Source organism: Sesamum indicum, linkage group LG3, assembly GCF_000512975.1.
Source record: "Sesamum indicum cultivar Zhongzhi No. 13 linkage group LG3, S_indicum_v1.0, whole genome shotgun sequence".
In the NCBI taxonomy this organism is placed as follows: Eukaryota; Viridiplantae; Streptophyta; class Magnoliopsida; order Lamiales; family Pedaliaceae; genus Sesamum; species Sesamum indicum.
Window position 1 is genome coordinate 21,628,469 of NC_026147.1, and position 14,891 is coordinate 21,643,359.

Sequence of the window (14,891 nt, forward strand, 5' to 3'; positions counted from 1 at the left end):
AATCCCCCCCCCCCCCACCCCCCTTCTTTTTTTTATTTATTTTTAATTAATATTTGGTTGCTGTAAAATACTGGGATTAATAAGTACAATTGGCAGAGGGGGTGGGGGTGGTTTTGGCTGAAAGAGATGGGCATAGGAGTTAGTGTGTTATTTTGTGGGGCATTTCTGTCATTTTGGTGTCAGGAAATTTTAAGACACCAGTGTGGGATGGGAGCTGCTGTTCCCCACCTGCCTTCTTACATGAGCTAACTATCCGTCTGGCTGGGCCTGCAGGATTTCAAGTTTGAGAAATTTGTGTAATTTCCAAACACTCCACACAATCTCCATCAAAAGTAGCCTACAGAAATTAATGAAAATATTCACTTATAAATAGGCGTAGGAGCTTGGGGTCCCACTCAATATTTTACTTAATTTCTAGAAACCCTAAAAATTGGCGTGTATTTATTTATTTTTTCTGAAATAAAATTATTATATTTAATTTACACAATTGATGTACGACTCATATTCTAGTAAATTTAATCTTGATCCAACGCCGGCTCACAAGTACTTCTCTTAACCAAGTAATCTTTCTTTACTCATATTCTGAGTATGTTTCATAATCTGTCAACCAATTTCAAAATAATATGCATCAAAAAGTTGGTAATTATATATGTAGAAACAGTTAATTATATTTGGACCTCTCCAATTATTGCTAATTATAGATATCTCTCATACTATCTACATAGTTACATCGACATTCTTAGTCCATTACACCCTCTCAGCGTAACTAAAAATCAAAACATCGCAATTATCCAGTACGGTGGTTTATGTAATTTAACAATGATTGAGGGGGTGTTATTGCAATTACCCTAAATTAAACTATGGTAAAGAAATCCAGTTGAAAATTATTGTTTGAACAAGTTTGAGTTGTGGTGAGTGAGTGCACGGAAATATATCTGAAAGGTAAAAAGTTTTCATTTCCCCATGCTGAGGAAAGGAAACATGCCTCCTCCTTTCTTACAATGATTCTTTCTTTTCAAGTTCCCAGGGGCATAAAATACTTGTGTGTTTTCTTTTTTCTTTTCTTTTCTTGCAGTTGTGATTCCCACAAAAGAAAGACTTTAAGGTCTGAGAAATTGCATGGGGTCCTATGTATGTGTGTGTGTCTGTGTTTTTCTTTCTATTTTTCCAAGGAATAAAAGAGTGGTTGAAAGTAAAGAGAAAAAGGGTTTGCTTAAACCAAATATTTACTTTAAAAGGGAGGAGATACTGTGTTAAAGGAAAAGGAGTGTGCCAATTGGCATTTCAAAAGGGTATTTTAGGAGATAATATTTCTTTTTATTAAAGTTGTTTAAAAAAACATTTTATACGTTCTTAAATATTATTCAGAATGTACTAAATTTTAAATTTTATTTTTTAAAAAGTAAGTCTTTGTAGTAATGGAATAGATTAAGTACAAAATTTCTATGATAATTATGGGGAAAATACATTTTTAGTTCCATGGGATACGGATTTCAATACATTTAATCTTCTATTTGCAGAATTTTTAAAATGATTTCAAATTTAAAAAATCTCGATATCTATTTTACAGAATTTTCAAAACTTCACAAAGTTGATAAACTAGCTAGACATGGTTAGTTTTATGCTTTACTGGAATTATGAGATTAAATGTTTCAAATTTTCTCATTAAGGGGATCATTTTAAACATCGCTAAAGTATGAGATTAGATACGTCGAATTTTTTAAATTTTGAGACCATTTCAAATATCATATAACAGAGAATTGAAAGTGTTGAAACCCTATCGTATGGGACTAAAAAAATTAATTTTGCTTCACAACTACATGCAAAATATTTAAATCTGATAAACAAAATCAGGCTATCTTCGTTTTGGGTCAAACTTACAAAACCCTGATATTTTATAAGCACCATTATACTTCTTTAGATATTTTATAATTATGCAAATGTTTTTTTTTAAAAAAAAAATTATAAACTGGTCAAACCCTTAATACTCTGGTCATATATTAATGATCAATTATTATATTAATTCCCGAAAATGTCTGCAAAAATAAAAGCGTACCCTCAGTAAGTTGTAATTATATATAGTAACTTGTATTTTGTCCTGAGAATAATTTAAGGGCTGGTTCATTAACATGTCCGGAAGGAATCTCAATCATAAAATTCAAACAAAATAAATTTGAATCATCATCTTGAAATGAGTAGCTTTAGTGTTATTTCAGTAGTGGTTGGTGCCCTTTTGATTCTACAGCATAAAAATAGTTGCCTTTTTTTAAGAAATTGACTTTGCAACTTTTTATTGAATATAGAAATATCAAAATTTGTAACATAAATTCTGACGATGAAAGCAAACATCTCACATTGATTATATTATGCAATGGAGGCTTCATCTGTCTAGTGAAGTCCTTTTTGATATATTACATAATAGAGTGTCGATCGAATCACAAATTATATCACCCAACAAATCTAATTCGTAAAAATAATAAAAATAAAATCAGCAACACTAGCCTATTTATATTAATTAATGAGCAAAAAAAATAAAAACAATTGATAAATATTCATTATTTGTTGTTTTTTTTTAAAGTGAGAAATGAGAATTCAGTCAAAGATGTTGACTGGGCACGGAATTCATTGATCTTTATTCCATCTTGTCTTCTCTGCTTCTACTATTCTCAAATATTTTTTACCAGAATTTTTGTTAGAAACGAGGACCTGAATTTCTTTTTTTCTTTTTTATTTTTGTTTGTTCACTCTTTGGAATATTTAATTGGCAGCAACTCTAGGGGGTGTTTGGACAGTTTCTGCAAAGGGGAAAACGACGTACTCTCTTCTCTTTTCTTACTTACATTTCTAAAGCATTTTAAGTGGGCTTCACGTATCCATCTTTGCACTGAATTACACAATATATATATATATATATATACCTTTTTTTTTAAAAAAAATAAAAAACCAAAAGAAGGAATCCCATTTCCTGACATGAAAGGTTAGAAATAAGGAATTTTTTTAGATTTTATAAACAGGTTCTATACCATAAATTTGAGTTTCACTAATACGTTGTAGGTGTACTATTTCATATGAGTCTATTAAAATTGTAATTTATTTTCTTGTTTTTAGTCATATCGATTTATTGAATTAATTGATATCTCACTCAGTTTATAAAATAATAATAAAAAATCAAAAAGAATTTTTTTTTATATATAATACAACAATCTATTACACTATATAATACATTAAAATAATCAATAATTTCATATAAAGTTTCAGCATATATCTCTCTCTCTTTCTCGCTCGCTCCTTATGTGAAATCTAAATTGCACCAATTCACCAGTACGGACAAAGTCTAGCATGAATGTACAAAATAAGTGTAACATTATGTATGTAATTTATTTACATAAAGTGATTAATTATCAAATATTTATCGTCTAGACTTTGGTTGTATCTTGCACAAGTATGATTTAATTTAAGATTTCATCAAAATATTTAATGCATGCATGCGGAAAGATCGTATACTATTTCATTTATGTAAGTTAACTGACTTATTTTGAATCGGAAAAAATATGATGTTTTCTTCCAGTTGTATAATTCAATAAAAAATAAATTTTAAATACTTCTTTTTGTTTGGTATAGTGTGAGTTTAAATGAATAAAGAAAAAAATTAATTGTTTATATATTTATATAATAAATCATCTTTTCTAACTTATAAATCATGGGGACAAACATGAGAGAATGATTCTGGGCTCTGCCCAAAGCATAGTCCCAGTAGGCAGTGTGTGTGTGTATGTAGAAGTTTAGTTGAGTTTAAGGTGGACAAGGAAACTGGACTCCAGCATTGTCAACTGAAATTCCGAGCCATGCCGGCCCAATTCAGTACCTGGTGGATGTCTACCGATGAGCAGAGATATTTCAGAAATTATAGAGGGAGCATAAAGTTTATTTGTGAAGTGAAATTTTGTTTTCTCAAGCATTGATTGAGATGGTGTTTGGCTAAGCTTTTTTAAAAAAAATATATTTTATTTAACAATAAGTTGTCGAAATGATTTTATAAAATAAGATGATTGAGCTTTTAAAATATTAGTAATGGTATATTTATAATTAATATAAAAGAATTTATTAAGATTTTAAAAATAAGTTAGAAACTCCTTACTTTTTTAAAAATACCTTACAAGTCTTATTTTTTTAGTTTAAAAAAATTATCAAATTCGTTATAATATTTTATAAATGGCTTAAATGTACTTAAAACCTTATGATATGTAAAATGAACAAAAACTCATATTAGAAAAAGAATTAGCAAATTACCCCCTTGTGTTTTGCAAATAAAGCAAATTACTCCTCCTCCGCCCACACATGCGATAGTTTAATAATTTTTTTTCGTAGAGGGTTTTTTTGCTCATTTCTCATATCAGGGGGGGGGGGGAATTGTATTTTTTCCTTGTGTAAATGATGTGTATTAGAGTTTAGTAGCATTACACTGTTTGAATCATCTTTTTAAAATCATAAAATTATTAAAGGATTAACATATCAAACAGAAGTAGCACTCTGAATCTCTAATTATCAAGTCAGTAATGAGATTTAAATGAAGATTTGAAGTAAACATAAAATGTAAAATTTGGAGAGCTAAATATGTGTATCCCGAGTGTGAAGTGTTGAAAATGAAAAGAGTGTTGAACACATTTTGATATACCCTCGAAATCTTTTGGATGCCTGCTTAATGAGGATAATGCTTATAACCTTGTTTGCCTTGTCATTTGAGTCTTATGCCTGTGGAAAGATATATTGCCAAATCAATAATTTTCCCAAGATCCAATTGATAAATATACAATATATCATGGAAAAGAAATATTACCCTTGAAGCGTGATTCCACGTGTAATATTTTAGAGATAAGAGTCGCGAGTGAAGCTCCTCCACTAGTATCCACGAGCAACAATCGATTATGGATCCCTACTAGGATTTTCACCAATGTAGTAGGTATGATAACACCCTACTCACTTTTGGTGAAATATAAAAAGAGAATAATAGAGGAGAATTATTGGAATGTATTAGCACACTGTGTAAAAATTCATCCACACCCTCATATGGCCGGCCGAAGCTATTAATAGGAGAGGAGTGATTTTTCATTCATCTACCTATAATTGCATGTGAATATTAAATGAAACCTTGGGTGTGATTTCACCTCACATGGCCTGCCACTTCTTTCTCAAACAAAGTGGTTTGTGTGATAACTCTGCAATTATAATGATTTTATAGCAATTTAATCTTCCTTTTTTAAGCCAAAATATTCCTAATTATGTGATTTTATTGCATATTCAGCAAAAAGGAAGATTACAAGGACGTTTCTGCAAAATTGACAAAGTGCGCCCACGCGTAATGGAGTAGTCAACTCGGGATAAGGATAAGCACGAATGATTTCCCCAAGAGATAAAGGAATCAAGTGTTTAGATTTAGAAAGGATTCTTTTAAGCTTATCTTTTGTAATCTATTTACCTTTTTAGAGTTTATCACGTATCTATCCCCCCATTACGTCTAGATTCGTAAGGGACTTTTATTATAAATAGGGAGGATCTCTTTATTAGAAGTAGTTCAGTTTTTATGTTAGAACTCTATAGAATTCTCTGTTCTTCTCTTTTATTTTATTTTACTACCGGAATTAATGGAATTCCACTTTCTAGTGTGTTCTTCCATTAATATGTCCGGCTAAATTCCTTATTTCCTGGTTAAGGTATGTTGATTGCTTGATTCCCATTATGTTGTGAGATCTAATCTGCGTTCTACACTTGTCAAGCAAATATTCATGTTATTCTCTGTGCTTTAATTACAAACGTCTGATTTATGAATGATTCGGCCGGTTGTTCATTATCAAGAAGGTTTGCTTAGCTAATTGAACTTTATAAATCCGTGTAATTGTTTATTTAGTTCAATACTTAGTGGCAACGTAGCATGATTAGTTATGTCACAGTATTTAATTATGTTATGGGGAATGCATGATCTAGTTTAAACGAATTGTCCTCGTAGGAGTTTGTTGATTAGAATCAGGCCATTCTAATTCTTAATGTTGTTAATAGATTAAATCTTGTGGACGTTCCCAAGATTGTCTGTTAATTAGAGATCTAGACAATGATCGTACGTTGGCTAACGAAAAGGTAAGGAAAGATGAGGTTGTTAGGTCGTACCAATGACCATAACTGGTTTATTTGTCCATACATGTGTTATTCTTGCATCAATGATCAACTCACGAGAATCAAGCATAATCCTAGCCTTAACCGGGAAATCTCTCTCTCTCTCATATCTCTATCAGGTATTTTTATTTATTTAGTTTTTGATTATTTCTTTTTACCATCAAATCTCCCCCCATTATTTTCTATTTCTCTTAAAGAAATCAACTTAAAGCCAATCCCTGTGGATTCGACCCTACTCCCACTTTCACAAGTGTTGTAGGAATTATTTTTGGTGACTTCGACACTCATCATTGTGCCTTTTAACATTCCAAATTATAATTAGGCATAATCCATATTAAGAGTGTCTGGAGTTACAAATCTTCAATAGACTTCATAATGTGTCGCCCATCAGGATTTAATTAACACTAAGTTAGGGACTAAACCCAACAATATTAAGTGGCTTCTAGCAAAGTATTAATACTCATTACCGTTAATTAAATAATCATCATCTCTAATTACTTATATTATGTAACTATTTAAATAATACACTTAATTTGTGGAACACTTCCAACAGCATGTGCATCGCTATTGGTGCACTTTGAGCATGGCATGCTAGTTGATGATTCAATGGTATTAATGTGTAAGATGAGGTGAATATGTTATAAACTTATTGATATTAGGCAAGAATTAAATGTTAACTCATCAATAGGACAACAAAGGCCGACACTAATTGAACTGGTGATCCTTCAGTCTATTAACAATAAATGGGCCAACAGGGTTTAATCTGTTGGTAATTTGAGCCTGATTTAATTTGTATTGAATTTTATTTTTAGATTTAAAAAATAGATATCCCAAATATCATTATAAATTATCAAAATTTTATAAGATATTTTAAAAAGTTTATAAACTCACCCAAAAATTCAATAAGTACTATGCCACATTATCTTTTTATTTAGTTTGGTGTTCTATGCATGTAATTATGTCGTTCAAGATAAGATTTAATAAAGCTAATCATCACTCGCGTTAGTACTCCCTTAAGGCATTAACATAGTTTCAAATATCCTTCACTTTTTTAATTTTTCAAACAAAATTGTTACTCTTCCAACACGTTTCTTCAAATAGACTCTATAACTGATTCAAGATTTAAGCAAAGTGACAACAATTTAAAAAAAAAAAAAAAAAAAGAACTCGACTTTGTGAAAAAGATTCAGCTGACGTGGGCTCGATTCACACCGCTTCCTGTTACTGCGGTGAGTCGGCATGGACCCGTGCACCCGCCACGTTAACAGTAAACAAAGAAAACCACGTGCGTTTTTCAAGCAGTTGGTCATCATCTCCACCGATTAAAATGTTGTGCGGCCTAGATCCATCCACACACATTGTCCACACGGCACCTTCTCTGCTCTCGCCCACACCCTTCACGAATATTCTCAACCACTCACCTTGAATGATTCCATTATTCTCACAATGACAATGCGTACAGATTTTTAAAGAAAGAAAGTAAGATGTAATTGCAAGGCCGTGTTTGGAATAGGAAAAAACAAGGTCCTCTTCGTGCATATGGCATTATGCTCAGCGAATATGTTATTATAATTTGACTGCGAATAACAAATAAATAATGGGAACAATTACATTTTTCTTTTCTGAGATTTGATGTTATTACATATAAATTTTTTGTAGTTTGGAAAAATATATATAACACTCTTGATTTTTGTTTTTATCTAGTAAATAAATTCATGCATAACTCAAAATTATATATAATTACGTCAAATCTCAGAAAAAGAGAATGTAATTATCCCTAAATAATATTATTTCATATTATGTAGACCATGAAAAAAGCCACCCATTATCAAATTTCAAATATAAAAATATTTGACGAACGAAAGAATTTTGGGTATGAGATTGCTCAATTTGATAAACTAAAAATTAACTAAAAAGAAGGCAAAATCAATGGGAATTTAATTTGGAGAGTGCGATATTCTCATACTCTAAATGTTGTGATCGAAATGTGATCTGATTAGCATAATCTCTTATAGGAGCATGAAATTTACATACAATTATTGCTGCAATTTGTAGATATCAAGAGTAAACATCGTGAGATGGTTGAAGATTTCTTGTTATGGTATCGTTATTTGATTTGACATTTCATATTAATTGATCAATCTCAATGTGTAAAAAATATAAAGTGTATCACTCTTTTCTCGTCACTATTTTTGATCGCACAATCTCTCCTATTTTTGTTTTCCTTCTAACGCGTTCTCCCTCTATATTTTCTCCCACTCTTAATTATTTGAATATATTTTTTCTTGAATTTGTTTGTTACACATAAGTGTGCTTGTTGCAAAAGTGTATCTGGTTATAATTATTTAAAATATTTTGTAAAGCTTTTAAGATTTTATTAAATATATTTTAATTTTTTCCCCTTTGACAATGAATGGACGAACCGAAAATGGTACTGCCAAACAAGCCCCAAGGTGCAAACCTAATTTAGTATTTCTTCGGATATATAGAAAGGGCGTGAGACTATATAATCTAACCCTCGTGGACTTCTGACAATTTTCCTCCAGTTCCTCCCCGAGAAATCTATCCCCACCGGAGCCGATCTTTCTCTCCTTAATTCCCAAAATAATTTTCATGGATACGTTGTTTATCGATTCAATTAAGGAGTTGTTGTTCCGTTCCCCACTTAATTCGTCTTCAGTTCACGATTTTCCTTTTCCAATAGCCTGTTTTCATCGGTCTGATTTTACTCATCCTTGTATCTGTTTTTGCTAACCTAGATTAAGTAAATTAACAGCAATTAAAGGATTCGGATTTGCGTCTGCGTCATGGGTCGAAGTAAGTTTCTTACCTCTGTGTGTGTTTTTTGATTGTGTGTGTGTGTGTGTGTGTGTGTTTTGATGAATAAATGCTTTTGCAGTGTAAGCGCTTAATAATTTTTCAAGACTCAGAAAGTAGGACACCTCTCGCTGTTCTGTGGGTTGCTATTTTGTCAATTAGGGGATTATTTGGAAGATTAATTTTAGGCTTTTTTATCTCTTCCTCGTTCTGTGTAATTTAAGTAGGTGGTCTCGTTGAAGTTGAGAATTTCTGTTGGTCTGGTTAAACTTGTATTTTCTTTTCCTGGATATTTCTTTGAATTGTATGGTTATACTAAATTTTATTTTTTTTACCTTGTATTTATTTATCTTTCTTCCTCCTCCTTTGAGTATGGTGTTTAGCGTCTTGGATTAACTGAGCTTATGTATTTTCTTTGAGGGTTGCTTATTCGATATCTTGGTAGGGCAATGCATCCTTTGTTGTTGGAGGAAGTATGTTTCACAAACTGTTATTATGCTAGCCACTTTAACTATCTGTTGATATCAAGTCACTTCTTGTTCCGGGAAGCTTTGAGACTCTTACTCTTGCTTATGAATGCCTTAAATCTATTGGCTTCTGCATATTTATTGTAGTATCTAGGTTTGTAGTTAGTCAATGCTTGTGCAATCATGTTGAAGTTGGAAAATTTGTTCTGGACATTTTAGGAAGTTCTCAGAAGAAAGGTGCTGCAATGCTTGATAGCGATGATGCAGATAGTGTAAGCTCGTCTTCATCTATGCGCTCGGACAATATGATAGTCCCTGGTATCGAGGAAGTGCAGGTGGATAAAGACGTGTTGCTTGATCAGTGCTTAGATGCTTTGTACGAGAAGAGGTAATTCTTCTGATCTAATTATCGTATTGTAATGTTTAGCAGGAATCATTAAGAGGTTTCTGTTAAAGTTTGTGTTCTCTGGTAATTCTTCAATGCAATTATTTTGGTTTTTGCTAAAGTTCATGTGATGACTGAACTATGAAGATCATTAACTAAGACATTTTATTTTTTTCCTGTACAGAGGTTCTACGAGGGAGAAGGCTTTGACATCAATAATTGAAGCCTTCAATAACAGCTTGCAACACGAGTTTGTTGAAAAGAAGTAAGAATTCTTTATTTCTAATGTTTTATGTTGCAGTTTTTTGCTTTGGAGTAATATAGATGAATATTTACCTGGTCGCCACACGTGACCCTCTCTTTTACATAGTAACTTTGAAAAAAAACTGATGATATGCTAGGAACTTTTTTCTGTTCGTTTTCACCCCTTTTTGGGGGTTGGCAATGGGTTGGAGGGTGTTTAGGGGAAGACATTGGCAGTTCTTTAAACATAGATGTTGTAGAACAAGAAATTTACAAGGTTAGGCTTGATGTAGTGGTTAAACTTCTTAAGGATACTCTCTTCATTGTTGGAAATGTTTGGCAATTAATTTAAGTGTGGCATTTTCAATGTTTTCTTCCTCCATCTAGGTTTGCTACGTTGCTGCACCAGTGCTTGAATTCTATTAAAAAGGGTTCTGCAAAGGAGGTTGCTTTGGCATCCCACGCAATAGGTTTTTCTCTAGCACTTAAGATTTTGATGTTGATCTTTCTTTACTTAGCATTGGGCCAAGGCCCAAGAGTAATTCATTGTGCATTCTTTTATAGGACTTTTAGCTATAACTACCGGTCCTGGGGAGAAAGCACAAGAGATCTTGGAAGAATGCGTCTCTCCTATATCCGAGGCCCTTAAAACTCGGCCTGAGTCATCTAAGATATCTGCAGTATGTCATATGTCACTGGTTGAATATCTGAGTTCAGTTTATCATGTGCTTTACGGATACTAACCCGATTTTTTGTGGAATCGCCACTGATATAATGGCAGTTGCTCGAGTGTTTGGCTGTTGTTACTTTTGTTGGTGGTGAAGAACCAGAACAGACAGAGAAATCAATGCAAATACTATGGCAAATGGCACATCCAAAATTGGGTTCAAATGTATGCTTTTGGTTATCTGCTTGGTTCAAGAAAACTTTGGTTTTTTTATTTGTAATCATGTAAAGGCGCATAGTGCATGTACATGCGAAATGCAACTTAGACTTCATGGTCTAAGTTGGCATCTTGTTAGATACATATGTTGGTAAAGTGTTGGTTAATTCACAGAAATCTGGCTCATGTTTCAGGTGGCTGCTGCCAAACCTTCACCGACAGTAATTACAATGGTGGTCTCTGCGTGGTCGTTTCTTCTTACCACTATGAATGGATGGGCACTTAACCCTAAGAGTTGGCAAGAGTTAGTATTAATTAGCTCTTAATTTGTGCTAGAGCTTGATTACTTTTATGTTTTTTATTCTAGTATGTAATTGGGTTGGAATGCTTGCTTAGAGTATGCCTTTTAAATATTTCAGGTCAATTTCCTATTTCTCCACTCTGCTGGACAAGGATGATAGATTGCTGCGCATTGCTGCTGGTGAAGCACTTGCTTTGATTTTTGAAATGGGAAGCCTGGAGAAGTTCTGTGGAGAGACTAAATCCTCTGGTGACCCCTCTATTGATGAAGGGAATGATTCCCGGAAATTGATGTATGTACATGGGTTAAAGAATAAAGTCCTTAATCAAGTGCGTGAACTCTCTGCTGAGGCTGGTGGCAAAGGTTCTGTGAAGAAAGATCTCAATAGTCAGAGGAACACATTCAGAGATATTCTTGATTTTCTTGAGGTAAGCTGTTCTTGGTTTAATCTAATTCTTTACAGTTGGTCGATTGCTGATCTCAGCAAATGTGAATATCAGGATGGTTATACCCCGGAAATCTCAATGAAGATTGGTGGAGAGTCTCTAAACACAAGTACATGGGCTCAATTGATACAGGTCTTTACCTTGTCCTTTTACATCTTTTACAGATTATTTGCATGTGACCCCCTGAGATCTGGAGCTTTGGTGTCCACTCCCTCGAAGGTGTGACTTTTTAGAAGAGTTCCATTCTAGTACTATTAAGTTTCTATTTAACGATAAAAAATCTTAGAGTGTAAATGAGATAGCAAACTTTTAATTTAAAATCCTCTCCAAGAATATACATTGGGTTGATTAACTTTTATTCGAGTTACTTCCTAGATTTGAAGGTTTTCTTTTACACTGAATTGTGTAATAAAAGTAAGGTTAACTTGTATTTACTTACTCAGTTACTTAAGAGTATTACCTTTTAATGCGGAAATACAACGCATCCTGATTGCAAAATTGCTTTTAAAAGTTCTTGAATTGGCAATTCTGAAAAAATTGTGAGAGAGACCAAGTATATTTTTTTTTATAGAGAACCCCTTCGATTTTTCTTCTAGGTTTTATTGTTTATTGAAGATTTTGCAATCAAGTTAAGTTTCTCATGTCATTTTGAAAATTTATGAACCGTTACAATTTGGAAACTTTATGTTGTTTTATGTTGTAAAAATTTTTCTATACCCTTTAAGAAGTTGAAAAGATTTTAAAATTAATGAACTGTCACCAGTTATTATTTTCATTAATCTCTACATTTTATGGTGTTTGAAATGTTAAATCTAAAGTTTGATACATCTCATTATTTGAGATTCTTCAAGATAAAAACAACAAAACAATTATGGAAGTATTTCGGAATTTATCCTTTTTCACCAAAAGTAAAGGGGTAATGGTATTTTGGTCTTTACATGAAACTCTGTTGGAATCTTGGACCAATATAGTGCTATAAGGGATGTCTTTGCCAGAGCTCCGAAATCTTTATTTGGGCGGATGCAAATAATCCATGGGAGGTAGATGCAGATTACCCAACTCTTAGTTGTGTATTATATTTTTTTCCAGTTACTGACATTTTCTGATCTTTGTGACATAGCTAAACTTCCTGAAGCATTTTCTTGGAGGAGGATTTGTGAAGCACATGCAGGTTAGAATTTCTGTCTCTATGCCCTACAGAAACAGCCGTTTTGCAATATCCTTCATTTTATGGAGTTTGAGTCGTTTTGGTGTTCTTTTTTTGTGTTTTACAGGATAATCAATTTCTTCATGATGTCTTTGCTTTCACTCCCAAGAAAAAGTTTCTAGGAGCTGAGTATCGTATGTCTGGGGGTGAAAAGGTTAGTTGGGCAGAACCCTGTCAAAGCTGCAGCATTCTCTTCAATCTTTGCTGCTTTTGGTAGTGCATCTGATCTATGTTTAGAGTGGTTCTTCTGCAACTAATATAGTTTGCTGTATGTTAAGCTTTATTGGTTACTATGGTTATATCCTCTGGCTTCTCTTTCACTTTAGATTGTTAACTTCTGTATATTTTCTCTTGCAAAGTATTTGCATCCGTGCTCTGTGCTGCCTATGCTTGTCTAGATTTCAGTATGAACAAATTCAATTAAAAACTGTAGATAGATTGAGTTGTGTTAGGGTTACAGTGTAGATTGAGAAGTTTTCGCGAAATTGTGTTGACTGGACTTTAACTTATGCACAATGTTGAAATAACTTGTCTGAAAATTCTCCAAATTCTGGATGTGTGAGTAGTGACTCTTCATTGGTTGTCTGCTGGAGCTGACTTGTGGATAGTGTAGACTAAACTTTCGCTATGCTGGTTTACCTTATTATATTGTGCTATTTGCTTGTGATTTAAGTGCCTTTTGTTTCTCATATATGACAGAGGATGTACAAATCACCTAATTCGGCACTTAACAAGGCGCGGACGCAATTACTAAACAAACAACGAATGTTATCCCAGGTTGTTGATCCTCTTTAAGTTGATCTTTTCTCTTGATGTCTTCTCTCTTGTAGATACAGACTGATCTGCAGTATCCAGAGAAAGGAACCTGCATTCAGATAGCTTATATTTTAGTTGCTTTAATAATGATGGTTTCATTCTTTATGTCAATTTATTTTCTGTGCCGCTTTTATTCACTAAGCAAGTATCATGGCCACGAACCTCGTCTTACATATTTTGTTCTCTAACAAGTGTTTAGCATCATATCTCACATTGGTGTCAAGGTCGACATTTCCCTGTGAGTTCTTCAGAAGCAGGTTCATCCCGAGAAAAGTCTGACGTTTCCTTTTTAACCTTTCCACCTGCAGGATAAAAATACTGGTCATTTTGCTGTTGGTTTTGTTGACAGTTGAAATGGCAGCATCGAAGCTGAGGCTGTTGATTTTTATCTGCTTATATCGTACATGTAAAACATCTGAAATATCTATATGTGGTTCACTTCGACGTTGGTATAGACTGCAGACTTCCAAGTTGTGTAAGAAAGAATATCCATATGATTGGGATTCATTTATTAGATATCGTGGTAAATCTAGTGGCCAGACATTCTCATCTCACTTTGTTGAGACCAAAGTCTTCGCTGTTATAAGGAGTCAATCTCCCCGTGTCTTCCGCATTTGTTACATGTGGCTGCCTTTATACTTTTAAAAGTACTGTTACCAGCCGCGGTGTGGCACCGTATGATGCGAAATGCTTGCTTTTTCTTTTTTTAGCTTTGTTGGTACTGTTACAATCATCAAATAGTGTTTTTTTTTAGTTTTGGTTAATCCAGTCTGTGAACGTCAGTGTATTCATGGTTGAATAATTGACTTGCCTTTTTTAGGTTCTTTAAAAGCTCAGTGTCTTTGCAGTGTGCAGTGGGCAAGGACTGTTGGTGTGTCCGTTTTTGGTTCTATTGATCAGTTGGGTCATTTTGACTTGATAAATATTGTAGTTGCTTCAGTTCTGTGACGAGGAGTTGGTATCTTCATTGCACAGATACTGTTAAAAGCTGTTGAATGACAATTATCACTGAAAAGGCGTCGTTTGATATGATACGATAAGATATATATAAATACTTCTTGGATATTTTTACAACTTTTTTAAGGCATGTTCATAATACTAAGGAAAATTTTGAAGAAGACTAAATCAACACTGGTATAAATTATGTGACAAAAAGAG

General features: G+C 33.2%; 1 protein-coding gene across 1 annotated transcript; it reads left to right on the plus strand.

The window, feature by feature from the left end:
* Positions 8,673–14,346, plus strand: LOC105159109 (interferon-related developmental regulator 1). The gene is made up of 13 exons (XM_011076060.2): positions 8,673–8,985; positions 9,672–9,840; positions 10,022–10,102; positions 10,468–10,550; positions 10,645–10,760; positions 10,862–10,972; positions 11,158–11,267; positions 11,383–11,692; positions 11,765–11,842; positions 12,831–12,881; positions 12,985–13,071; positions 13,617–13,694; positions 14,042–14,346. Exons 1-13 carry the CDS (start codon positions 8,976–8,978, stop codon positions 14,084–14,086), a joined length of 1,329 nt encoding a protein of 442 aa, XP_011074362.1. The 5' UTR covers positions 8,673–8,975; the 3' UTR covers positions 14,087–14,346.